We start from the raw sequence: 26870 nt of genomic DNA, 5'->3' as shown, positions 1-26870 counted from the left end.
CAGGAGGCCAGCTCCCAACAATGAAGTAGGTTGTTCTTGTTGGTCATAGTCCCTACAGAAGAACGGAGTTCAAATGCATGTATCCATGAAAGAAAGAAAGGGAACAAAACTCAAAACCTTCATTCAAATGCCTTTAAATCTCGAAACAACTGAACTTAGAGGAAGTGACTCACTTGTATCTGGTTAGACATACTGAAGGTTTCAGACAAATGAAGTTCAATGAAGAAATAGAAAGTGTTACTTTACGAATGGTGTAGTTGAGGTTCACACATGTGAGAGAGAACTTTCATATACAACACATCGTCACAGTGAACTTACACCAACTCTTTACTGGAGATACTCTGACTGGTAGATTTAGGGGAGTGTCATCTCTTTTGCTTTTATCTATGTAAGATGTTTTTATATTGAATGTATTGCTTTTGCCATAAAAGAAGATATAAGAGAAGTTACACCGAAGAACTTATTAACTGTTTCTCAGCTTTTAAACTAATACAGAAAAGTAGCAGAATTAGCATAAATTATCTCACTAGGACAGTGACCAAACCCAGGAAGTGAACAGGGGCCCTTTCTGGACCTTTCATTTAAAAAAAAAATCTGCAGGAGAAGTAAGATCAAATATTTTGATTTCATAATTTACAACTGAATTTTCTTGCATTTAAGTAGGCCCTACAGGGCTTGGAATATGGCCTAGTGGCAAGAGTGCTTGCCTCGTATTCATGAAGCCCTGGGTTTGATTCCCCAGAACCACATATATAGAAAAGGCCAGAAGTGTCACTGTGGCTCAAGTGGCAGTGTGTTAGCCTTGAGCAAAAAGAAGCCAGGGACAATGCTCAGGCCCTGAGTCCATGCCCCAGGACTGGCAACAAAAACAAAACAAATAAGTAGGCCCTACAGATGGGGCAGAATCCTAGGTAAAAGACAGCTAACAAGACAGAAGTGATGTAAAATCAATGCTGAGTAAAAGTCTTCTTAATAACATAGAGTATTCAGGGTATGGTGTCTAGAAATAATAGTAAGTATTCTCATTATTATGACTATTACCATTATAGAGTTAACTGTCTAATGAGTTCTTCAGCACTTCACAAGCAGTATGATTGATTATGACCTAGTTCCTGGGTGAGGTTCAATCAGCAGAATAATAGTTTCCAATACCAGAATAACAGTTTCCAAAAGTCAGTCTTTTCCTAGGTGCATGTCCTTCAAACAGACTAGCTTGTTTCAAATCCAGGAGCAAAAGACACTCCTATCTCAACTCCCACCCAGAGAAGTATGTGGTACTGGGGTTCACACAGCTCTTTCCCAGGAGATAAGCATTTCCTGCAGGCTTTGACTCACCCACCAAGCCCAGACGTTGCTGCCTGAGGTCTGCCCCCTCCTTTGCCTTCTGCCCAGGGTCCTTCCTCAGATCCTCAGTACCACTCCAAAACTAGCCTTACATTTAACTCTAAATGTAGTAACTTCAGTGTTGTTCACAAGTAGTTGCTTTTTTATTTTAGTAAATAGTGCAAAGGATTAATGAAAATTCTTCTGCCTCCTTTGTGGCAAGAAAAGTAAATGACTAAAACTCCAACTCTACATGCTCTTTTGACATAATAAATAATTTTTTTTTTTTTTGCCAGTCCTGGGCCGTGAACTCAGGGCCTGAGCACTGTCCCTGGCTTCTTTTTGCTCAAGGCTAGCACTCTGCCACTTGAGCTACAGCACCACTTCTAGCCATTTTCTGTATATGTGGTGCTGAGGAATGGAACCCAGGGCCTCATGTATACGAGGCAAGCACTCTTGCCACTAGGCCATATTCCCAGCCCAATAACAAAATTTTTAGTGCAGGAAACTACTGTACTAGTAAATCATCACGACTCACTAAACAATTGCATTCTATGGCCATATAAATGCTATAAAGTAGAACTTGGGTACTCTGAGATATTTCTATTTTTATGTGTGTGCACGTGTGTGTGTGTGTGTGTGTGTGTGTGTGTGTGTGTGCCCACCAGTGCTGGGGCTTGAACTCAGGGCCTGGGGCTCTGTCCCTTAGTTTTTTGCTCAAGACTAGTACTCAGCCACTGGAGCCATAGCTCTACTTCTGGCTTTTTGATGGTTAGTTGGAGATAAGAGTCCCAAACTTTCCTGCGTAGCTGGCTTTGAATCATAATCCTCAGACTTTAGCCTCCTGAGTAGTACTCTGAGAAAGTGTTTAAAACTTGGAAAACAAAACCCATGTTTGTCAAATTTTAAGAACAAAGAAAACAGTTTAAGGAAACTTTATTATCTCCTGATCTAATAGAACTAGAAGTACCAAGAGACTCGAGTTCATGAACAGATGAGTTTTTAGAATTTTAGTATAACAACCTATTGCTGTTGTTAGTACATATTAATCAATGGTAATTTGCAGTGTAATTAGCAAATATGTATTAAACAAGTTGACCAAAATGCTAATTTTGTAACACTTTAGTAAATAAAATTTTTATTTTTCAGATGTTTGATGAGGTGCTGGGTTAAAGAGAAATAAGATGTTAGAGTCTCTAAGATAAACATTAAAGCATTGATGATGTAGGTTAGAATAAAAAGTTCAGATTAACAGGAAATCGTGACTAATAAATTGATTCATGTGAGTTGTGTTATAGCACATGCATAAGTAGTAGGAACAAGGTCCAAGGCAGGCTAAAGCTAGAGACCTTATACAGAAAATAAAGAAGAAGGAAAAAAAAAACTTGTGGTAGCCTGCCTAGCAAACACAAGGTTTTGAGTTCAATAATCAAAACAAACCAAAAATTAAACTAGAAATCTGTGAAAAAGATAACCAAAGCAGCCAGGCATGGTTGCTAATGTCTGTCATCCTAGCTACTCAGAAGGCTGAGATCTGAGGTTCACAGTTCAAAGCTAACCTGGGCAGAAAAGTCCTGAGACTCTTATCACCAACAAACTACTCAGAAAAAGCTGGAAGAAGTTCCATATATAGCTCAAGTGATAGAGTGCTAGCCTTTGAACACCAAGAGGCCCAGGAACAGCACCCAAGCCCTGAATTCAAGCCCCAGGACTGGCAAAAAAAAAAAAAAAAAGGATAACCAAAGCAAGAACATAGTATTTTACACATTAAATTAGTAAAGTTATTTTTAATGAGAAACACAACTAGTCTGGTATTTTAAGATTATTTCCATTTCTGTCACCAAGTCACAGAGAAGTATATCGCACTCAAAAAAAGAGGATTCATTTTCAGTAGAAGGGTAGCAAATGAGAGACTACATAAAAACATAGGAATGAAAACCCAATTGAGATAAAGGCAGAACAGAAGCATTCTGTACTAATACCTGCTCCACATAGGATCTATCTGAAATGGCCAGTGCTAGCAAATCAAGAGTGTTTTCTTATACACTGAGATTTGCCATGCATTTTCTTGAAGGGCTGTCTTGATTGTCACCACAGCCCCATGAGTCCCCTGAAACTTCCTTGTTGGAAGCTTATTTTGGAAACAGAAACCCAAACAAAATCCAAAACTAAAGGACCAGACCAGCAAAGTTTAGCCCCGCATAACCTGTGTCCTCAATGTATTCCTCTTTCCTCTCCTGACAAATCCTTAAATACCACCCAGAGAACCTAAGTCTAGTGTGATGCTACTGTGTCTCTGTGACCCTGTCCTCCTTCCTGACACTCATGAAACACCCTTTCAGACAGCTAGGGAATCATTACAAATTCTAGATGCTTTGCATTCTTGTCCTTGAAAGAGCTCAAAGGTCCCCAAACAGTAAAATTACATATTTTCAATTTCCCCACCAAACTATCCCAAATGCCTCCTTTCCCAATTCCAGACTAGTGGTGTTCCCCTGTGATCAGGCAATTTCAGCTAATGAGTGAGAATAGTGTGGAAGTCACACTGAAATCCATACTAAAACAAATAAAAAGCAAGAAAGAAAAAAATACAATCTGTAAGTGGCACCACACTGACTAAAGATCAAAATTTTAATTTTTAATAAACTCATAGACAGTTTAAGAAAGTACTTGAGAAGTTAAAAGTTTATATAAATAGGGTGATGATAGTAGCTTGAGAACAGGAACTTTAAATCATTTAATACTTGGTCAAAGACCTCTTGAGAAATGTGTCAAGAGAGTATTGTGAAACTTCATGCTAGTCTACACATACATGAGGTCATCCTCAAGCCAGGTCATTCGGCTTTTATCTTCCTGCTGGCCTCCCAGTTTCAGAGATGCTAGCAGAATCCTCACCAGGAATTCCTGCAGAACCCACATCCAGTGCCTTTGTTTCCCAACCTCAGCGTCTTTACATTGCAATTCGTTCCTTGGTTCCAAGACGTCCTCTGTAATAATTTGTTCTGACTTTCTGAGAGATAATCATGTTTTTGGTAGGAAGAAAAGTAATTCCATCCCTCCCTTCCTTACAGTATCCAGCAACTTGCAGGTACAGTGATTAGTACCAATTTAAATTTCTTCCTGAGTGGAGACCTTGACATCCTGCTACACTGGAGAAGCAGGGGCAGCCAAGAAAGATCATGTCAATTTTCCACCAAGACGCTGTTAGAGGTCCACAAAACCCTAGTACAGCAGCAAAAAGTGAAGCCCAGTCTAGGGCTTTCCAGTGGTGAGCCAGTGCTGGGAGTGTGGAGGGGAAATCACTGTGTGTGTGTGCGTGCCAGGGCCAGTCAATACTGGAGCTTGAACTCAGGGACTTCAGCTCTTAGCGTTTTCACTCAAGGCTGGTGCTCTGCCACTTGAGCCACACCTCCACTTTCAGCTTTTTGCTGATTAACTGGAGTTAAGAGTCTCTCACATTTATCTGCCCAAGCTGGCTTTGAACCACAATTCTCAGATCCAGCCTCCTGAACAGCTAGGATTGCAAGCATGAGCTAGTGGTGCCTGGCTCACTGTGCTTAAAGAACAAAACCCTGGAGTTTGAATGCCAGACCTTGCACTGGCCAGTCAAATAGTGTACCATTCCAAACTATGCCACCAATACTTAAATTCAGATAGGGTTTCTGCCAGCTTTGACAGTGACCACCTACCTCTACCTTGTGCATACTAGGATAACTCAGAAAGGGAAAGAGGGTCTCGCTTTTCTCAATTACAACCTCCATCTAGACACAAATGAACCCTGATCTCCCAACTTCCACATTTGCATTTCTACAGCCTGAGACAGACTTTATTTCACAGTTTCTTCCCACGTGCCTTGTGCTCTGCGTGGGCTCCTTTCCTCTACACTGGCATATTTTCTACAGGTGTGTCCACCCATTAACAAATACACTAGAAATCCCTTAGCACTTACAAACCCTGCTCCAAGAGCCACATCTCCATTGCAACTAACTGCTCCTATAACCAGCTGCCTTTTGGAAACTAAAGCCAAAACAGGTCCAGGTTCATAAGCAGGCCGAGGAGGAAGAGGAGGGGCAGAAACCTAGTCTGATGCTATGTGTCCTTTGACATCTAACACACTTGGGTCTGCTGATCAGCACACTGCACATGCTGTGCAGTGGCTAGAAATCTTCAGTTTATTTTTTAATGAAATAGCATGTAAATAATGGTATCCTGGTTGAGAATATATTGGGTACCTGTGTGAAGTTTCTCTATCCAGTGAATGGCACTTACTTGATATAAAGTCCTTCTATTCGTGACAGAGAGAAAGAAGGGTGTGTGAAGATGAATGATCTGATTACCTTCATCGGATCCCATTACCTCAGTTTGGGGGGGACTGTCCAGAGAAGTGTCCTCTATCTCTTAGACGAGTCCTTCAAAATTTCCCAGCTAACAGTGCAACTTGGCCTCAGAACACAAGGGCACACACGAGGGGAGTGGCAGCCCTTCTGCAGATACTCTGCCTCGGGTCAGTTAGGAGGCCATGACTGACCGCTGCAGAAATCTCTGTCACGGCTGAGATGGGTGGATCTTTGGGAATCTTCCCCAAGACTTTTGGGAAAGGAAACTGGAAGCTGTGGCCTCCACTACGGGGGCTGGGGAAGGAGAGGTGGGTAGACGGGCCACACACCTGTCGGTGGTCAGACTCCAGGTCTCAGCTTCCCTTCTAGATAACCCACGTAGGTGGAAGAGGCGGACATAGTCATCTTTCCCCAGGGCTCAGAGTTCGGTGCCGAGGAAATTAGGTGATGAGTTTAGGGTCGTCTCAGACCACCAGAGGTCACTGTTGACTGTGTGAAGAGCAGCTTGCTTAGCGTAGGCATCGTGATTTTAGAAAAGGAAGCCACGCCTCCAGGTGAAGACTTGACGCCGCCAGCCTCCTTCCCGCTCGCCGAGCCGGCCGGGGCCGCACGCCTGGCTGGTTTACGCCCGCGGCCCCCGGGCTGGCGCGCAGGCCTCGGCCCGGGGGGCGGGCGCTCTGCCCCCGGGCAAGGCCTCGGGCCCTTGCGGCTGCTTCGCACTGGTTACTTTTTAGATGGGGTCATGTTCAGACCTGCCCCCCCTTCCTGTTTTATTATTCCGGGGCTGCGGGGCCCCACCAGGCCCAGCCTCTCACGGAGAGGGAGATTTTTTGGCAGACTTCATTTTTGCCCAGGCTGCCCCGGCGCCGGCCTCCATCCTCCTCTCAACTTCCCAAGTCGCCGCGATAACTAACGGGCGGACACCACCGCACCATCCCGCCGCCGGCGGTGCGGGAAGGACCGCACACCTGGGATGCAGTGCCTGTGATCCAACTTCCAAGGAGAACCGCCGGGGAGGGCTGGGGGGGGGGCTCGAGCGGGCTGCTGCCGCTCACTGCCGGGCAGCGTGGCACTGGGGGTGGGGTGGGGTGGATGGCCGGCCCGCCGTCCATCTGTCGGCAAGCAGGCGTCCGAGACGTGTCGCTAGGACGGCCACCGCGCCCCGCGCGCCTCGGCAAGCGGTGCGCCCGTCGTCTTGGGGAGGGAACTGGGCGCGGCGGGCCCTTTAAGAGGCGGGGCGGGGCCTCGGCGGGGCGGGGCCTCTGCGCGGCGGGGCGGCGGCCTCGGCTCACGTGACCGGCGGGCGCTGGCGGGGCGCGGAAGCCGCGGCGCGGGGCGCGGGGCGCGGCGCCATGGTGCGCCTGTACAACCTGCACCCGTTCGGGTCGCAGCAGGTGGTGCCCTGCACGCTGGAGCCCGAGCGCCTCTGCTGCGGGGGCCGGGACGCGCTGTTCGTGGCGGCGGGCTGCCGGGTGGAGGCGTTCGCGGTGGCGGGCCAGGAGCTGTGCCGGCCCCGGTGCGCCTTCTCCACGCTCGGCGCGGTGCGGCGCCTGGCCTACAGCGAGCCCGGTGAGTGGCCGGACCGCGGGGCCCCGGGGCTGGCTGCCGGGATCCGGGGTCGGGGCCGCCGCGGGGGAGCGCCGGCCCCGGCCTCACCCCTGGGCGGGAGAGGGCCCGGTGACTCCGGGGCCGCGGGGGTGGTGTCTGACGCCCGCCACCCCCTCCCCCGGGCCCCGGGAGCCCCCCCCACCCCCCCGCCCCGCGTTTCGAAGTGCGCTTCCTCAGACCTCGGCGTGCCCTGGCTGCCGGGGGCCCTCGCAAGTCCCAGCCAGTGTGTGGGGTGGGAAAGCGGTGGCTGACCCCCCGCACCCCGGCTCTGCAGGATCCCCACTCTGATTGGTGTGAGGTTATCCAAGTCTTCGGCCCCCGTTTCTGTTTCTTTTTAAAGTTGAATTATTAGTCACTTCCAGTCACTGAGATTTGAGTGAAACAGTTAAAAATCGTGAGGGCACAAATTTAGTATCGAACTTCATTTTGTCAAGTAAAGATATATACATATATAGAGAGGTAGAGAGATATCTGTAGATACCTCTCTGTAGACATCTCTATATATAGATATATGTTTAAGTGAAAAGTCCTATTAGCCAACCATCACCATTATTTAGGGAAGAACCTTTACTTACAGCCAAGCCTTCAATACTTTTCACCTGATGAGCAATTTAGTATGCTTATTCTTTGACTAATGAATGATGTCAGCAAGAGCTTGCTCAGCAGCATTGTGTTTGAATAATCAAGTCACTATTTCTATTAGCCCTCCCTCAGCAGGAGGATTCGGATTTTGGTGGTTTGGTGGTTTTTGGTTTTTTTGTTGAGGCACTCTGATTCTTATGATCCTCCTCCCTCTATGTTGGTGCCAGTACTGAGGTTTGAACCTAGAGCCTGGAGCTCTCCCTCAGCTGGTTCTGTTCCTCACTGTACCCCTTGAGCCATGTCTCCACCTCTGGCTTTTTGCTGTTTATTTGGGAAGAAGAGACTCGAGGGCTTGTCCATCTGGGCTGGCATTGAACTCCAGTCCTGAATAGCTAGGATTACAGGCATGAGTCATTGGTTCTTGGCCATTTTTCTACTCTGCCCTCTTTTAGGCATAGGAATTTTCACCTTAAGGATTTTTTAATCAAATAGTAAATTCAGCAATTTCAGACCGCAAGGTGTGTGTGAAAGAGAGAATATTTACACGATTTGCTCCATTCTTCCCAGTGGACATGTGTTTAAAGTCTGGCCTGCCTGCCGTCCCCGTGGGTAGTGCTGGTTGCTGGGGTGCATGTGTGGCCCCTGCCCCTGTGTCTGGCATGGCCCCATGCCTGGGCCACTCATACACAGATGAAGCATGAATTTCTCTGGAGTGAGGCCACCGTTGAGGCGCTCTTTTGCCAGGAGCCATTCTAGCACAGGAACCATGAGGAGAAGATAAGGGCACTTACAAGGCTAGAAGAACAAAGGTGGTTTTATAGCCCAGCTGGCTGCCCCAGAGTGGTGTGGGAAGGAAGGCATTAACATCATGGGTCATGGCTCACACAGGGAACGGCGTGTAAATTCCCTTCTGGCACAGGAATAGAACAGGACCTCTTGAGCCACCAGCTGGTGAGGGGCTGCATCTCAGAACCGGCCTCATGAGTTACGAGTACTGATGCTGTCACTGACAGTCTGACTTCGGGTAGTCTTTGGGCCAATGGTTTGTGTGTTTCATCTCAGGTCAGCAAAGGAAGCAGTCACATTTGATTACAAAGTCTAGTTAAATCTCACTTTCTTTTCAGGAGACTATTTGGTAATGATTGAAGAGAAGAACGGAGGCACATTTGTGCGTGCTTATGCAAACTGGAGGAGAAAAAGAAGCGAGAGCTCTCGTGTGTGCGTCCGGATGGTGGGGCACGGTGTAGTGGCGCCCATCAGCGAGGCCTTCAGGGACCAGATGTCCATCGTGGAAATCCCGCTGTCTGAGGTGCCCCTGTGCATCTCCTGTTGCCCTGTGAAAGGAGACCTTCTTGTTGGCTGCACAAACCAGTTCGTTTTATTTACTTTGAAGTATCAAGACGTTAGCGAGGAGTTCTCAGTGTTGGACTTCGAACGTTCTCTGGTGATACACATAAACAGTATCACCCCTGTGGAAATCTCTTTTTGTCTCGGATATGTGGCTGTCATGTCAGACTTAGAAGTCCTAATCCTAAAACTGGAGTCAGGCCCTAAAAATGGAGAAAGAGTTAACCACCATCCACACAGGACCAGCAAGCCAGTGAACCAAGCAGAAGGTAAATAAAATTGTTTTGCTTTCTTATTTTTGGTAGAGAAGAATCCTTCACCTGTGAAAAATCTCTGGAGTGTGCCATGCCACATTATTTATAGACTTAGGGTTTTTTGTTTGTTTGTTTTTGTAGTTCTGGGGTTTGAACCCAGGCCTCGTGCTTGCTAGGCAGCCTCAAACCCTTTTTTATGCTGGTTAATTTTTGAAATGGGTACATGCTTGGACCACAGTCCACCTGTTTTAAGGCTTTCTGTCAGGTCTAGGAAGGCATGCCGCATCCTTTTGTTGAGGTGGCATCTTGTAGACTTTGCTTCCTAGACTGTCCTGGAGCCAAGTCCTCCCAATTTCAGCCTCCCACCTAGCTAAGATGACAGGAACGAGCCGCCTCGCCTAGCTATGGATTGAGAATAGGTCGTGCAAACTTTGTTGCTCAGGCTAGCTTCTAGCTGCAGTCCTCCTGATTTCTGCCTCTCAGCTAACTAGGATTATAGATGGGAGCCTTGCACTTCGCTAGACTTAGTTATGCTTACTAGATTGGGTTTGCAATCTGGCTCCACATTTTTTACTCTGCAGCATGCCAGTCGGTTTATATCTGTCAGTAGAGATAATGGCACAGCCAGGGTGAGGCGATCATTCTCGTATTTTATTTATATGGCCTTGGAAAGCACCCTTTCTAGTGTTCATTCAAGCAGATAGTTTTACTTGAAGTTAATAACTAAGCTCTTGAATTTTATTTTTTAAGGACTCAGTAATGAAACGTCACAGCTTGAGTCAGATGATTTTGTTTTCTGCCAAAAGCCCACGGAACTTCTGGGTGAGAGAAGCAGGCTGTCCGGCATGTCTGTTACACTGGAGTCGATAGGGCTGGCTGAGGATAAAGCGAAGTATCCGCACATCCAGCACTTGCTCTACCGGTATGCCAGCACTCTTCGGTCACTGGCATTTGATGTTTATGTAACTGCTCAAAGTACGTGGAAACAAGATTTTTCCCTCTGTCTTTTTATACCCACAGACGTTTTACTCCTGATATTTCATTCTATGCCTCGTCTGATGACATCAAGTTGCATTCACTCCAGCTGCTGCCCATTTACCAAGCAGGTATGTGTGCCGAGTGGGCAGACCTCTAGCTGCTGGGAAGGCCCCTGTGTGGGAACCAAGTCTCCTCTGCCAAATTCCCTAGCAAGCACGTGTGACCACTAGAAAGGAAAGTGTCAATGGCTAAGAAGTGAAGCCATTTCCCTTTGTAACGATCCCCAGGCCTAGAAAATAAAGTTGGAGCCCTGTAAGAGTGGAGCAGAGATGTACCAGGGCTCTAGCTGGATATTCAACTAAGCTACTTTGAATGACCTGGTAAGCCAGTGGGAAAACATGGACTGAATTTAAGCAGTGATCTGAAACCCTGCCACACACCGAGTTTACCTGAATACTTGTTTAATACTGATGCTGAGGAGATTGACTTAGTTGGTAGTTTTGGTCCTGGGCATGTAATATGCAGTAAGACTGAAAAGTCACTTCATATCTTTAGACAACATCTAGGGGAAGATAGAAATACTTGCCAAATCTAGCATCTTCTTCACTTCATTTCTCTTAGGAAACTGAGGGTCTAGTCTGGAGTGTGTCGTGTTGCACACTGGGGAACCAGCAGGGAGGAAGTGTAGTACAGGAGTGTAGTACAGGAAGGCCCTGGAGCACAGGAAGGACTTGCATAGCTAATGGTGTACTGGCCGAGGAATGTAGTCACAGAATCACAACCACACACTTTCACTTTGAATGCAGGCTCTCCTTCCGATGGAGAAAAACTGTCTCCGGAAAAAGAGCTGCTGAGTCTGTTCTGTTTTTTCTCGTTGCCTCATGCTGGCTATCTCTACATGGTTGTGAAGTCCGTTGAGTTAATGTCAGTCTACCAGTATCCAGAGAAGGCCCAGCAGGCAGTGCTCACACCACAGTTTCTGCACGTCATCACAAGGTATCGTTCAGTGTCACTGGCCTCTCCATCACTCATCTGTGAGCTGCTGCCTAAATCTGTAATGGAGCATCCTGCAAAGTAATGTAGGATGCTGTAAACTAAGGAGCCTCCTGTCTGGCCTCTTCCCAGTGCTAGGGGCTGTGTGGTGGCTCTGTTGTGCTTTCTTAGACTGGTAGGGACCCTCGTAAGGAGAGTGAGGGTCTGCACGTGGGAGGTTTCCACAGGCCCAATGAGGGCATCTCTCTGAACCCCTTTTTAGACTTCCTCTTCTCACTGCCATACTGTTCTTTCAGAATCGAGTTATTTCATAGAGGGTTAGAACTGGATGTGCCTCTAGCCCTGATGCGCAGCGACAGGGCAGCCAGGTTGGATGTTGTGGTACGGTGACTCTGGGAGTGGATGTCTTCTTGTGGTTTTGCCCTAGCATGCCAGCAGAAAACTGGGTTCTGAGCAGGAGGTGGATCTCATTTCCTCTTTTCTCGGCACTTTTGCTTCTCGTTCCACGGTTTTGAATCTGATAATATTCAAGGCAGCCTTGGGCCCTGTGACCAAGCAACCATGAATACACAGTATCAGCTTTTTTCTTTTTAAAGCAACAGTGCCAGACACAGAAAACCGGCATAAACAATAGATTTTGGAAAGGATCTGAAGACTTCACAATGTGCCGCATGTCCTAGGGAGGAAAATTGCCCAGTTTCAGACAGGTGGTTGTGTTTGACACTGGGTGTGAAGGCTACCTAGAGTTTTGGGGGGTGGAGGTTAGGAGAACTGGGTGTTTTAAGCTGGGGTTAGACTGCAATTGAAGATTGTGTCCAGTGTTTCAGAAATAAGTCCATATTTCTGTTGTTCACACAAGAAAATAGCTCGCTTTTAAAAATCCATTGGGAGTGTTGGAATCCCCAGCTGGTGGTAGGGCTACTCCTGACTTAAATGCCAGGAAGAAAGAGTTGGGTGGTAGTCTGTTTCCTAGGTAAGCAGTGCGAAGGTGGAGGTGGCTGTCTCCCCAGTTTCTACAATGTCACTAGTGATGGTTGAGTGTGGGCAAATGCGAGTGACCTCAGGTGTGTGAGAAGTGATGAGAAGAGGTGATGTGGTAAGAGCACCACTGCAGGCAAACGAAGGCTGGCCTCACAGAGGGGGATCAGCGCTGATGGATATATATGCTCCCACACTGCTTCTGCGTGGCAGATGCTGGGGCCGTATCTAGGCAAGGCAGAGGCGTGAGACCAGTGTAAGGGTTGGTGGGAGGGTTTCTGGGAGTCTATGGGATGGTGAGGATGGATCCTGGTTCTGCCCTGGGAGGCTCATGTGCATTGGGGATAACTGTGTGTGTTTAAAGCCCTCTACGGGGGTCTGCAGCCCCCTCCTTCCTTCCTCTCAATCCCTAACTGATACTGGGTGTCCTCTGCCCCATGCTTGGTGGTGTGCTGGGAGAGCCTCTTCTCCCCTCTGCGGTTGGTCCTAAACCTCCCCCCCACTCAGTACCTCTCTCCTCTCCCTCAGCAACAACCTGCAGTGTTTCACGGTGCGGTGCAGCGCGGCAGTGGCCCGGGAGGACGACCCCTACATGGACACCACCCTGAAGGTTAGGACTGACTTGGGTGACAGTGAGACCCAGGGTCGGGACTGTCAGGCTTGTCCAGGGCCAGGACAGGAAGGGAGACCTCGGGTTGTCTTTCTTACTAGAACTTCTGGACGTAAATACTAAGCCATTGTGATTTGTAGGACAGTTGACAATTGGTAAGATTCCTTTGCAAACATCTCAGAGTTCAGTTTTTTAAGGCTTGGTGAGGCGTTTGTATAGTGTAACTTAACAGGGCAGTTTATGACTATATTATAGTACAACCTTTTCTCACATAAATATTTGTGGCAGTTGTATGGATTAACAAAATAGCACATATATAAACAAAATACCAATATACTCCAGAGCACAAAATAAGAGGTATTAAAATAATTTATTCATACTATCCTCAGATAGGCCTGTAAATTCTTTTGTTATTTTTCAGTCTTTCAGCAACAATCTTCTGTACTTAGTCTAAGAGTTAATGGATATGCTAGATCAATAACTGCACTTTTAGTGAGACAAACCATGCTTATTCTCAGGAAAGCTCCAACCACAAAATCAATGAAGGCAATGTTACCATCTGACCTTGTATTTCTGTTCTCCAAAACAGACTCATCGTTATTCCTCTGTGCTAATTCACCTCTAAAGTATGAGCTATTTGAATGGATATTTCTTAGGAATATATGTGCAGTAAGAAACCCCCAAATTATGATGGCCTATCTGTCAAAAGTTAGTTTAGGTATACCTAGAAAGCCTTTTCCAGAAAAATAAGTGTTAGTGATGGGGGTTATGTTAACGAGCCAGCTCATGAGCAATCCTACCACAGTACTGTCACGGTTTGTGTGGATATTGAGTGTGGTCGCTGTTCTCAGAGCCTTGCATTGCTATGGCTAGTCCTGGTCTCGTGTTGCTGGCCCGGCTAAGTGCTTACCCCCAGCTGTGTGGGAAACCAGAGTCACACATTTCCTGTGCCTTTCTCACTACAAGATAGGCACACAGTCTCTCCAGTGAGAGATGGTTTTAAAAATCAGGGTTATCTCCCCGGTAAAAATGAAAATGTGACATTTTTTGTCCTTCTCTTCTTGCCCTTCCTTTTTAAATGTCAGAGACATTCCATGTCCTCCTAGCGTCCCATAAACCAGGGAGGAAGAAGGAGAAGGGACAAAGAGGAGCGATGGCAGCTGGTGGGGAGACACTACTCTGAGGGCTGCAGAAGAGAGAGAGGGAAAGGCTCTCCTCCCCCACGGTTCCCCTCCCTGCAGCCTTCCCCTTTGCTGGCTGCCTGGCTGTGTATACAGTCAGCAGTCCACCTGCTGACTCAGGTCTGGAGAGCTGTGGTGTCCGAAAACAGTCACAACCTGAGCATGAGCCAGAGCAGCTGCTGCGTCAGCTTCCCTTTCCTCTGAGGTCCTGCGTCTCCACCAGATCAAGGCCTCCTTAGCTACTGTAAGATAGGACGGTACTGACAGAGGGTTTGGGCAGCTACTTGGATCAGAGGACTGATGGAGAGGACCTCAACACGAGAACACTTAATGCCTGTATCATTTTGTGAGCTCGCTGGCGGCCTTGCCCTTCTGCCCTGGTTCTTATCCACCCTCCTGGAGCTGAGGTCATGCGTGGGACAGCAGCCTGCTTCTGCAGCCTGGTGTGCCCCTGGCACACGCTGCCAGTTAGCAGCCCAGGCTTCGTTCACACTCAGGAACAGCGGGGCTATTGGAACACACACCCATCCACAAAGAATTAGCAACTGTGCATGCCACAGAAGCTCCTTTCCTTGTGGTTCATTTTGCCTGGAGCCCCTTGGCGACCCTGGCTGCTGTAAGAGTGAGTTTTGTTGGGCACAGGGGGACCCTCCAGGCCTGCTCTCCCTGAGGGCCTGCAGGGGCCACTCGGCCCGGCTCCCGCAGCCACGTTTTTTTTCACTCTACAGGTACTGAGTGGATTGGTTGATAGACATGTGACTGGGTGTATAAGTTTAGATACTCCCATTCTCAAGAACAGGACTCTGGATTTGGCAGGCAGCGGTTGTTGGGGCGGGGGGTGAGGGAGAAGGGAGATCTGGGCAGGTGAAAGCTCACACACCTTTATCCCTTGGTTAAATGTGTGGTTTCCCCTCAATAGGCTTGCCCACCTGTGAGTATGGAGGTCTGTGCCTTAAGACTACAGCTTTTCATCGGCTTGAAAGCCATCTGTCACTTTAAGAACCACATCATACTTCTGACCAAGGCAGATCCCGAGGCCACTGAGGAGAGGAGAGAGTCACCCAGGAGGACCCCGTAAGCACCCTGTGCCCCACACGCTCCTGCCAGCCTCCAGAATGAACTGTAGCCGGCATATTTTGTGTTTATCTTACCTCACTATTTTTAAATCAAAATGAATGATCAGATGATTTCTCAATTCTTTTTTTTGTGATTTTTTTCAATGATTTTTGTTTTTATTAATTTTCCAGAGACGGTACAGAAGGCTCTAAAGCTCAGAACTGCAGCGTATCAGTTAGATGTCTTGCCTTAAAATTCTCAGTCTTTGTTTTGCTTTTAGTTCTAGGAAAACTGCTAGTGTTCAGATGAGGACTCCTCCGGGAGCCGGCGCTGGGTGGAATGTCTACATTGTGAACACGGTCCCACCAGTGCAGCTCTACAAGGAAATGGTATTTTCCTACCTTTGCCCTGTAGAAATGGAGAGTGGGATTGATGAGCAGAAATTGACTGTGTTATCTCTGGCTTAGCATGCCACACCCATCTCAGAACCCTCACTGGGGAGCATAAGTCTTTACATCACCTCTGCATTTTCACTGCTTCCAACACTTGCGGAGTCTCTGCCCTTATTCATACATGCCCTTCTACCAGTGTCAGTGAAAAGGCCAAACCTAAATAGCCTTTGACTTTTAACCCCAGCAGAATCCGCTCTAAATGGTGCCTGTCTCATCCTGGCATCTTAACGCTGATAGAGGCTCGTCCTGTCTCTTAACTGCGAGGTTAACTGAGGTATCATCTGGCTGAGCTGCCCACTGACGTCTGAATACACTGATTGTCTTGGGTCAGCCCCGTGACTACAGATGTAGATGTAGTAGAGCAAGCTAAACCACCCATTGAAAATAGGGGGTACTCAGTCTCAGCTCCAGAAACTGTTGCCTCCCAGAACTTCTTTACAGAAGTTAAATTCTACTGATACAGCATGTTCTTTAGCCTCACCAAATTGTGATCAAATCATTACTATTATTAACATTATAGTATAATTGGGCCTTCCTTCCCTGACACTTAAAGCTATTTATATTTAACAAGATGCTGTTTATCCTCATGTATATATTAAGCTGTCCCATATATTTTTGTTGTAAGAACATACTGCCCAACTATAAGGCTCTAGTAAATGGTTTATAACCATTTTTTTTTAACTTTTAGTATTTAACATGCCTAGGCATTGTCTTGTTTACCATGGATTAAGGGCAGACCTGGGGGCAGCCACATGATCGGTTGGTCATCTCCACTCCAGGTAGACTACAGTAACACCTACAAGACGGTGAGGACGCAGAGCTGCATCCACCTCCTCAGCGAGGCTCACCTGCTTGTCAGAGCCGCCCTCATGGACACCCAGCAGCTGGAGCCCGGCGAGAGAGCAGAGCTCATGGAAGCATTTAAGGAGAGCTGTGGGCACCTCGGGGACTGCTACAGCAGGTCCGTGGCGCCCCTACACCCTCAGAGGCGGGCCTTCCCACGGGCTGCCTGCACTCCCTCCCACCTTCTCCTCCGGTAGTTAACCAGTAGGTGAGGGGCACCAGGGACCGTGAGGGGAAGGGAGGGGAGCTGGTTCACATTCCACTTACTTCACAAACACTTGCTGAATCTGCACTGCATGCCAGGGACTGCGCTAGGCCTAGAGATGCCAAGACAACTGGCCATTCTCTGTCTTAGAAGAGAAGCAGTGTGTCAGACAAGCAGTCTAGTCTCCCGCCCGTGGTTCTGTCGCTCCGTAGGAATTCCTGCTGTTTGCGGTGAGGGGACGGTGGGCAGCGCTGCTCCCTGTGACGGCCTGCTCCGTCCCCCGGGAGCTCAGGGCAGGGCTCAGCCAGAGTGAGGGCACCAGGCACTCGAGGACAAGGAGCAGACTGTGTGAGAACAATTCGCACATTTTTCGTGTTTAGTTTTTACAGAGGTTTGTATGACCCATGGGATTGGTAATAAACTAATGAAACACCAATAAACACCATTATTTTAGAGGCACCTCATGAATATTAAAACTCAGTTAATGAATGCTTTCCCATTTTTATTTAGGAGCAGGAAAAAGGAAACTATTAATTAGAATGACAGTAAAATAAAACTTAGTAGTTTATTCTAATTACTAATGGCAGGAGAAAATATTTGGGATTTCCTGTCCTTGGAAAGTATGACTTTTTTTACTGTACGTATTAGGGACAGGCTCAAAACTTACAAGTTGGAGGCTTTTTATTTCTTTCCCTTAAGGCTCGCCACCCAGCATGCCCACCTGGCCTTGCCGTACTACAAGATGTCCAGTCTGTCTCTGGCTGAAGTCCTAGCCCGTGTGGACTGGGCCGGGGGCGAGTCACAGAACTATGAGAGGGGACTCATCTTCTATATTAATCACTCACTCTACGAAAATCTGGATGAAGAATTATGTGGAGTGAGTATAGTTTCCTACGGGGCTGTATGTCGCTAATACTTTTAACCTTTCATTTTAATAATTTATGTAATAGCATTTAGATGGCAAGTTATTAATATTCCCTTCCTTATCCTTCTTTTCCTAAAAGAGAAAAAGTAATTACATGCCTTGAATGATCATAGAACTATAAACTTAGAGAACGTGCAGGCTTTTTTAGTTATGTGGGCTTGGAGAGTTGGCTGGTCCATGGTGGCTGAGGGACCAGCCTGGTGACAGGAGGCTGGCTCCCTGGGTGACGTAGATTGTGGCTTTGCTCTCCCACCTCTCGTTGTCAGGACTACAGCCCTAACTGCCCATCCTCCAAGTCCAGACAGCACTCACAGAACCCTGGCCTGCTGGCCTCAAGGCTTTTTTTTTTTCCCTGTCCTGAGCTTAAACTCAGGGCCTGAGCACTGTCCCTGGCTTCCTTTTTGCTCAAGGCTAGCACTCTGCCACTTGAGCCACAGCGCCACTTCTGGCCTTTTCTGTATATGTGGTGCTGGGGAATCAAACCCAGGGCCTCATGTGTACGAGGCAAACACTCTTGCCACTAGGCCATTTCCCCAGCCCTCAAGGCATTATTATTAACGGTATGTTTAGGCCCTCTTATACTTTAAACTTCTTCAGAAATTGCAATACCAAATGTTTTGATGTTTGGAGAGAAATGAGATAATTTCATTCAAATTACTTCATTACATGGGTTTTTAATTGTAGGTATTTTTGCCGATTTTGTTGCTTTCTGTCGGCTGCCTGACCTTTCATTCTTGGTTGGTACTCTCAAAGGAATTAGCAGCAAGAGTGGCTGAGATGTTTCGCGTGGCTGAGCCGAAGCAACTGCCTCATATTCTCTGTAGTCCTTCCATGAAGAACATTGATCCCTCACTTGCCTGGAGCTACCTGAGGGGCCTGGATGCCTGTGGCTTCTCCTCTGTCTTAGTGACCTTGACCAGGGCAGCAGTGGCTCTGAAACTGGGAGATCTTGAATTGTACCAAAAGGAGATACAAAGCCATTCAGAGGTACAGTGCCCTGCCTGTGTAGAGGGAGGGAGGTATGTGTGTGCGCACGCGCATGCATGTGTGCATGCGTGTGTATTGGTGTATCCGCATCCTGGCCTGGGTACTGTCCCTGTGCTAGCACTCTACCACTTGAGCCACAGCTCCACTTCTGGCTTTTTGGTGGTTAATTGGAGATAATGAGTCTTTCCTGCCCAAGCAGACTTTGGAACTTGTTCCTCAGACTTCAGCCTCCTAAATAGCTAGGATTACATGCATGTGGCTATAGATGAGACAGTAACACAGACAGAGGCAAATCACTTGTTTACCACCACACAGGTGACCAGTAGAAGAGGTAGAATTGCACCAGGAAGTTCCACAGCCCATGTGCCTACAATGATCACAGAGTTACAGCGTGACCATTCTCTCTCGCTCTGTATTTTGTCATAGGGCTTGAACTCAGAGCCTCTACACTGTCCCTGAGCATTTTTGCTCAAAGCTAGCACTCTACCACTGTGAGCCAAAGCTTCACTTCTGGTTTTCTGGTTTTCTGGTAGTTAATTGGAGATAAGAGTCTCAGGGACTTTCTTACGTGGGCTGGCCTGGAACCACAATCCTCAGATCTCAGCTTCCTGAGTAGCTAGGATCATAGGCGTGAGCCATTGGCACCTCACTATGACTTCTTTTCTAAAACAAGAAGACCTGCTTCACCACTCACCAGTGACCTGGTCTGGTAGGGCAAAGCAAGCCAACATCAGGAGAGCTGCTGCTCTGAAGATGGAACTCTAAAAAATGTGTTTTCCTTCCATAATTTTGAAAAGCTTAAGATATAGTCTTAAGCCCTAAATATAAACCTCTCTATATACACAGAACATCCCTAAATATAAACCTCTCTATATACACAGAACATCCCTAAATATAAACCCCTCTATATACACAGAACATCCTGATATTGAGATAAGTTCTAATAATTTACACAAAGCAGTTAATGATATCCTTGGAATAAGAACTAATCTTTGTAGTTAAGGGAAAAATTGTGCCTGAGCTAATCAGGAAGAGGGTTCCTGATTTTCTTTGTCTTCGGCAGATGCGGTTGGTGTGTGGCTTCATTCTGGAACCTCGACTGTTGATTCAACAGAGGAAGGGACAGATTGTCCCCACCGAGCTTGCAGCTCACTTGAAGGAGACCCAGCCTGGACTGCTAGTTGCGGCCATCCTGGGCTTGCAGAAGAACAACAAAATTGGAATTGAAGAAGCGGATGCTTTCTTTAAGGTTTGTCACTGTAAAAATGTAATTTAGTGGGCTGGGGATATAGCCTAGTGGCAAGAGTGCCTGCCTTGGATAAACGAGGCCCTAGGTTCGATTCCCCAGCACCACATATACAGAAAACGGCCAGAAGTGGCACTGTGGCTCAAGTGGCAGAGTGCTAGCCTTGAGCGGGAAGAAGCCAGGGACAGTGCTCAGGCCCTGAGTCCAAGGCCCAGGACTGGCCAAAAAAAAAAAAAAATGTAATTTAGTGAACCGAGGGAAGGAGGGAGAAGAATGAAAGAAGAGTTTCTCATCTGTTTATTGAAAGACAGAGTTCCACATCATTGGTCTGTCATATGAAAGCGCATATCAAAAGAGTATTTTTGGAGAAGCTCCATCCTTGCAACCGGGAATCTGCTTCTTATTAACAGTGTCTAGAGAGAAGCCTTGCACTGAGGCCAGTGGTAGGAATTACTCACAGTGCGGCCCTCGTGATGGTGTGGTATTCTGCCCAGCCTAACCTAAGCACCAGTGCTGTTTATCTAAGACAGTGCCTTGTTTCTCTGTGTTGAAGGTGCTCTGTGGCAGAAGTGAAGATTTGACTCCTCAGCTCCTGGTAGACTTCTGGGAAGCTCAGCTTGCGTCCTGTCTCCCAGATGTGGTTCTTCAGGAACTCTGCTTCAAGCTCACGTCACAGTACATCTGGAGATTATCTAAGCGGCAGCTCCCCGACACCACACCGCTGCGCACAGCAGAGGATCTGGTGAGATCATGGAGCTGTGTCTTCAAGGAAGCCCACACATGGCGCATCGCAGTAATCTGCCTACTTTTTTTCTTTCAGCCTTCCTATTTTTAATGACCCCGAGTCCAGTCTCGCATCCTATCACTAGATAGTTAAGCTAGAGTTAAAAGTACACTTACAACTAACTTGTCTGTGAGGGAGCTTGACATGGGTGGCTCACACCAAATCCCAGCCACTTGGGGAGCTCCTGTCTGGATGATGGCACTTCTGGGCCAGCCTGACCAGAAAAGTCCATGGGACTCCATCTCCAGAGTAACTGGCAAAAAGTATGGCTGCAGGCATGCCTCATATGGTAGAGCACCAGCCAGACAATCAAGCTGAGCCAAGCAGAAGGTCTGTGATGGGAATCGCTCACATTTGAAAAGGTTTTCTATTGTCTCAAGCTCACAGGGTTCCTGTGTCACTCAGTGAGTTTGTGGAAGAAACTTTGCCTTTCAAATAAAGTAATATAAACCAAATTTACTTCCAGTATTACTGTTAACTCTTCTCGAATTTAATTGCAAGAGTGATGTTGCTTACTTTTGCTCTGTAGAATATTCTTAAGCTTTTTAGATACAAGGAAACATTGTATGTAGGTTAATGTAACATAGAAGCAACAGGCTGAAGAACATTCAGGAAGACTTCCCACCCCTTACAGCCCACGCAGCTATGATGTGGAAGATGGCATTGATTGCTTACTTTCTGTGAATGGATGAAGAGGGTTTTGGCGAGGTGGGGGGGGGGGGTGTTGGTGGTGGTATATTTTGTTTATAACAAATTTATTTTATGTTTCAGATGAATGCCTGTAGTCATTATGGCTTAATCTATCCGTGGGTTCATGTCTTACCACCTGATTCCTTAACTGATAAAAATTACAAAGAAGACCTTTCAAAATTACAGGTAAATAGAAATGTCTCTTTTTCTTTTGACCATGCATAGTCTGATAGGTTATACTTGCTTTGGTGAGACATCGAATGCCCTGTTAGTTGAGAACATTGCATTTGGGGGGACAGAATCTAAAATGGGATGTACTCAGGGAGTTTGGAGGAAGCCCCTGCCTCTGAGTGGAACTGCCGATGGGCAGGTCTTCAGCTACACACAGACCTGACACACTTAAGGGTGTCATTGTGGTACTTGTCACTAGAGTTACCTCATAAGAGTTCAAGGCATATTGCAACTACTGCTCAAAAGTGTCGTTTAGTGATATTTTAAAACCTGTTTCAAATCACATTCTTCTGTGGCTCCTTGCTTTCAAGGATGAAATGTGATCTGACTAAATTTTTCTGGATCCTTTCCCTCACTATAGCTCATTATAGCTGGCCTTCCATGTAGGGAGATTATCACCTTATTTCATCTTCATTGTCAATTTATAACACTTGCAGAAAGCAAAGATACCAACCTTATTTTCCCAGCCATTCCTTGGTAGATATTTGGAATAAAATGATCATACTGGCCAACAATGAGTAGTTAATGTTCCTTGTCCTGCTGTAAGTCTGAGACGAGGCTAAGCAAAAGAAATAGAGAAGTCACTTGACTCTCTTACAGGAGAGAGGGAATGTTGAGATTATTTTGATGGTGCAATTGATAATATTACATATACTTTAAAGATTAAGTACTGGTAAAGTTGCTTTAAAAAAGCACAATACTAGTAAAGCTCTGAAATAATACTTGCTTCTTGTCTTTCAGTTCTGAAAACTGCATGATTAGTAGCCAAGTTCTGAACAGTCACTTTGGCTTTCACAATGCTGAATTTTATTTGGAGTTGTATACAAAGTAGATGGAAAACCCAGAGCAGTGTGAAACCCAAAGCAGGCTTGGGTTTCTGTTCCAGGAAGTCTGGTTTCAGTGCCGTGCTCTTCCAGGGGCCTGTGAGCCTGGGCCTGGGCCTGGGCCTGGGCCTGGGCTGGAGTCTGAGCAGGGATTACAAAATGGAGGCAACCCTGAGTAGAACCTCCTAGGAAGATTTTTTACTCAGCATTTTATCATAAGTATTTTCTCCTTAATGAGCCTTTGACAATGTAACTCTGATAACAGAGTGTTACATCTGTTGTTTATTTAACTCACTTGCTCCTTACTGTTGAACATTTGGATCACCTAGGATTTTCAGTACTGAATACCAGTGTGTTTGTATCTTTGACCACGTGTTGATTACATACCTTAGACTCCTAAAGAAACCCCATTCCTTTCATTTACATCTATCCAAAGTAAATTAAATGACAGTGTTTTTAAATGACTGTTTTCTCTTAAGCATCTTGTATTTCTTTAAACAAAAGAGGAGAATCAAGATTATTTTATTCATCTGTCCTTATTAATAAATAAGGACCATATATACGCACAGGCTCTAAAATTACATCCTCTTTTTTTTTTTTTTTGCAAGTGAGGTTTAGTCTTTTTCAAAACCATGCTGTGTTGTGCTTTTACTTTCTGATGCCTCATGCCATAACGTTCTGCTTCTCTGTTTGTAGTCTCTTATATGTGGTCCTTCGTTTGACATAGCTTCCATTGTCCCATTCTTGGAGCCACTCTCAGAAGACACTAGTGCTGGCCTCAGTATCCACATTCTGTGTCACACGCGCCTGAAAGAGTATGAACACTGCCTGGACACCCTGTTGAACAGGTGTCCAGAAGCTGTCATCCCCTACGCTAACCACGAACTCAAAGATGAACACCGGGTATGCTTTTCAGATTGTTTCAAGCTTCATCGCTGTTACTGGGTTTAGAATCTTGTCTTATCTGCAAAGCAGAACCATTTAGGCCAACTTCACCAGACTGTGGGGCCCAAGGCCCATGCACACCAGTATTCTGAGTGTTGAGTGCTATGAGGTGCTAATGGTCTGTTGTTATTTTAAAAAACTGCTGTTTGGAGATAGTTAAGAAACTATGATGCAATTGTTTTTCTGTGTAGTCTTTAGTGTGACATTTTCCTGGTTGGTTGGAGATAAGAATCTCGGCCTTTCCTGCCGCAGCTGACTTCAAACTCTGATCATCTAGGTCTCTGTCTCCTGAGTGGCTAGGGTAATAGGCATGAGACACAGGGGCCCTGCTTAAAGTCAGGTCCTTCATCCAATGATATATTTATTTGTGCCCTGTGCATTGCAACACAATCGTCTTATTGTCACTGACAGTGAAGTCATTCAGTATTGATTGTCATTGAGGGTAAAGTGCACCAAACTAAAATTTTCTCAATGTTTCCTAAGATAGACTCTGTGGTGGAAAAAATTGCTTCCTGAACTTTGTCAGAGAGTAAAGTGTGGTGGAGAGAAGTTCCAGCTTCATCTGGCATCATTGAAAGGTAAAATTCCCTTTGGAGATTGATGACACATGCTGAGGTCTTCCCATGACATGAAGTGAGAAGAAGAGAGAGGACTTGTAGAATCATCCAGAAAGCTTATTTTCCATTTCATATGGCCTCTCACCAACACATATGATATTTATCTCTTCTAATCACAGCACTATTGTTCTTGTAACTACTTTCACACACTTAAATTATCACATCATAGAAATTCATTAATATTTCAGAATACTTATGTAGACATTAAGACCGTTACACCTTTTGTTGATGGTCAGGGTACTTAATTTATTTCAGGTAGGAAATTAAAACTATTAAACAGGATTGAGGAGGTAAAAGGCATGAGAGCGTCACAGAGCACATGCTGGAATAGTGGATGGAGTTACACGGCCCAGCAGATGCTCACTGAAACATTGTACCTACAAGAGGGCACATGCATCTGTTAAGAAATAATAGAATCAGGGGCTGGGAATATGGCCTAGTGGCAAGAGTGCTTGCCTCCAACACATGAAGCTCTCGGTTCGATTCCCCAGCACCACATATATGGAAAACGGCCAGAAGGGACGCTGTGGCTCAAGTGGCAGAGTGCTAGCCTTGAGCGGGAAGAAGCCAGGGACAGTGCTCAGGCCCTGAGTCCAAGGCCCAGAACTGGCCAAAAAAAGAAATAATAGAATCATAAAGCTGAATTTAACAGTAGGACCAAATTCCTCCCCTCACCCATTTTGGTTTTGGTACTGGCAACTAAACTCAGGGTGCTTCTTGGGCAGGCAAAGTCTCATTACTTGAGCCTGATCAATGTCACTAAAACATCTGTCACTGTCGTTTAGAAGAAAAGGGAAATGGTAATAAAAGAAATTTGTACTTACTAAAGTGAAACTCTCATAGAGAGGAGCTGACTTAGGAAAAGGGTGTCTGAAAGTTAATAACATTTCCTGGGGCTGGGAATATAGCTTAGCGGTAGAATGCTCGCCTTGCATGCATGAAGCCCTGGGTTCGATTCCTCAGCACCACATAAACAGAAAAAGCCAGAAGTGGTGCTGTGGTTCAAGAGGTAGAGTGCTAGCCTTGAGCAAAAAGGAAGCCAGGGACAGTGCTCAGGCCCTGAGTCCAAGGCCCAGGACTGGCAAAAAAAACAAAAACATTTCCTGTCTTAGCAAACAGTCTTTATGTATTAGCTGCATATAGCCCTGACATCAAAATAGCATTGAGATGATTGTGGTTTTTCTTTAGAGAATGCTAGAAATCTATTAAAATTAATGGAGTCATCCAGCTGTGAAATAATGACTCCAAATTGCATGTAAAAATGAACTTCAAATGCTTCTAGAAAGGCTAAATTATGAAGTTACAATTGAGACTGCTCGTTGTTTTTGCAATGACTTTTCTTTTTGTGATCTGAAGCAGCCTCTGATTAACTGAGTTACTTAGAGAAAACTGGGTGGGAGAGACTGAGTTCTGACCCAGGTATCTTCCCCCACCAGAGGCCTTGTCTGTCATCGCTGTGGAGTTAGAGCTGCGGGAGTTCTTGAATGTTCTCCCAGAAGATGGCGCAGCAACATTTTTCTTGCCATACCTTCTCTACTGCAGTCGAAAGAAGTCACTGACTTGAAGGTAGCATTTAAAATCATTTGATGCCAAGTAAAACTGCAAGCACGGGGTTTTGTGTCATGTCTACATATATAAGCCTCAGACATTCTCTGGACACGTACTTGGAGTAGTGACTGTTAGTTCCTTAATTTATATCCTGGCTCTGTTTAATGGTTCACAATGTAAGCGCTTCAAGATAAGAATTCTTCAAAGAAGCCATGTATTTTTAAATGGGGATGGTGACTTTTGCTCAGAACAGCGTCGTCAGAGCTGTGAAGACATGACAATCTTCCCAACCCAGGGACACTTGAAGGAAATGTGTGTCACCTTAAGTGGCCCAGAACTTTATCTTCTCCAGTTCCCCACATCCCTCTACTTTTGTTATTGTTGTTGTTTGTAATTTTCTTTAAGAAAGATGTGTTTTGCCACAGTAAAAGATTCTGAACCTTTATTTTCTTGTTACTTTCAAAATTTAGGCTGTATTTGGCTCTGAACCAAATGAAGTACAAGTTTACAAAGCTGACTTTTTGTCTAGCTCTTAATGTATGTTGAAAGTGTGTGTGTGTGTGTTTGCAGCAAAACCTCTTTTTCTATTTTTTAATATTAATTTATGTCCTTTATTTCTTTCAGCCAGAGTGTATATGAAAATAAAGAACTATATCATGGTATCAGTCTTTTTATAGAAGCTCTTATTAAAGAATTTTGAGTCCTAAGTTCAGATCATTGATACTAAGGATTGAATTCAGCTAAGGCTGCGTAAAACTTTTACTTTCTTTGTGCCTGGGAAAATATATTCTGAAGTCTTTTCCCTGTTGTCCATTTCTTAGTTTATTATTAATTTCGTTTTTGCTAGAACTTGCTATAAGCATTGTCAGCTGCCCTTCCCCAGACCCAGGTAACACCTTTTGACTACCCTTCAGCAAAACTCAGATTGGCATCTCTCTGATTTGATGACTTTCCTTTCTTCCCTTTGCACTTGGATTCACTAGAAATGAGGTCAGTAGCACAAGAGAGGGATGAATGGGGGGAAGATGGTTGCAGACGTTTCGGTGAGCTTTAATGGACAGCCCAGAGCCACCTCTGGTCAGAATTTCTTTGAATGTCGTCTGGCAAAGCCCATGGAATGGCAGTGGTGGTGGTGACCCGTGGGTGTCCACGGGTGTCAGCTGCGTGTCACAGGAAGGCCTACCATCTTCCCATCTGCAACAGGACACCCACCCGCACAAAGGCAAGGTTGTGCGGCTTCTGTCTTTTTAGAAATGTTTATAGCCATTCCTATTCAACAGTGTCACGTACACTGTTGGGAACCAATGTTTTTATCTCATTTTTCCA

General features: G+C 45.9%; 2 protein-coding genes across 5 annotated transcripts in view; one reads left to right on the top strand and one right to left on the bottom strand.

Moving 5' to 3' along the window:
- The first annotated feature begins 6988 nt into the window (after positions 1–6988).
- Positions 6989–26203, top strand: Hps3 (HPS3 biogenesis of lysosomal organelles complex 2 subunit 1). 3 transcript variants are annotated; one of them, XR_007209229.1, is made up of 17 exons: positions 6989–7229; positions 8975–9466; positions 10202–10373; positions 10472–10557; positions 11236–11425; positions 12929–13010; positions 15111–15265; positions 15528–15636; positions 16479–16660; positions 17447–17624; positions 18426–18659; positions 19723–19908; positions 20459–20647; positions 21461–21565; positions 23131–23337; positions 23863–23957; positions 25433–25568. XR_007209229.1 is itself a non-coding variant. In XM_048334688.1 (17 exons), the coding sequence occupies exons 1-17, from the start codon at positions 7013–7015 to the stop codon at positions 25558–25560; spliced, it is 3003 nt and encodes a 1000-aa protein (XP_048190645.1). In that variant the 5' UTR covers positions 6989–7012; the 3' UTR covers positions 25561–26203. The 3 variants fall into 3 exon arrangements, 2 of the variants coding, with proteins under 2 accessions (XP_048190645.1, XP_048190646.1); XM_048334688.1 differs by having other exon boundaries at positions 23867–23957; positions 25433–26203; XM_048334689.1 differs by lacking the exons at positions 20459–20647; positions 21461–21565; positions 23131–23337; positions 23863–23957; positions 25433–25568 and adding an exon at positions 20141–20436 and having other exon boundaries at positions 19723–19924.
- LOC125342486 (ceruloplasmin) overlaps positions 21687–26870 on the bottom strand; it is a 30499-nt gene continuing 25315 nt past the window's right edge. Inside the window, exon 19 of one of the 2 annotated variants that reach the window (XM_048334676.1) lies at positions 21687–22169. In XM_048334676.1, the coding sequence (XP_048190633.1) occupies positions 22066–22169 (104 nt within the window). In that variant the 3' untranslated portion in view covers positions 21687–22065. Of the gene's footprint in view, positions 22170–23963; positions 24374–26870 lie in introns of those variants that run through there. The other variant, XM_048334679.1, reaches the window with a different exon arrangement.

This window comes from Perognathus longimembris, chromosome 26 (assembly GCF_023159225.1).
Source record: "Perognathus longimembris pacificus isolate PPM17 chromosome 26, ASM2315922v1, whole genome shotgun sequence".
NCBI classification, from domain to species: Eukaryota; Metazoa; Chordata; class Mammalia; order Rodentia; family Heteromyidae; genus Perognathus; species Perognathus longimembris.
This window is presented reverse-complemented; position numbering and strand designations above follow the sequence as displayed.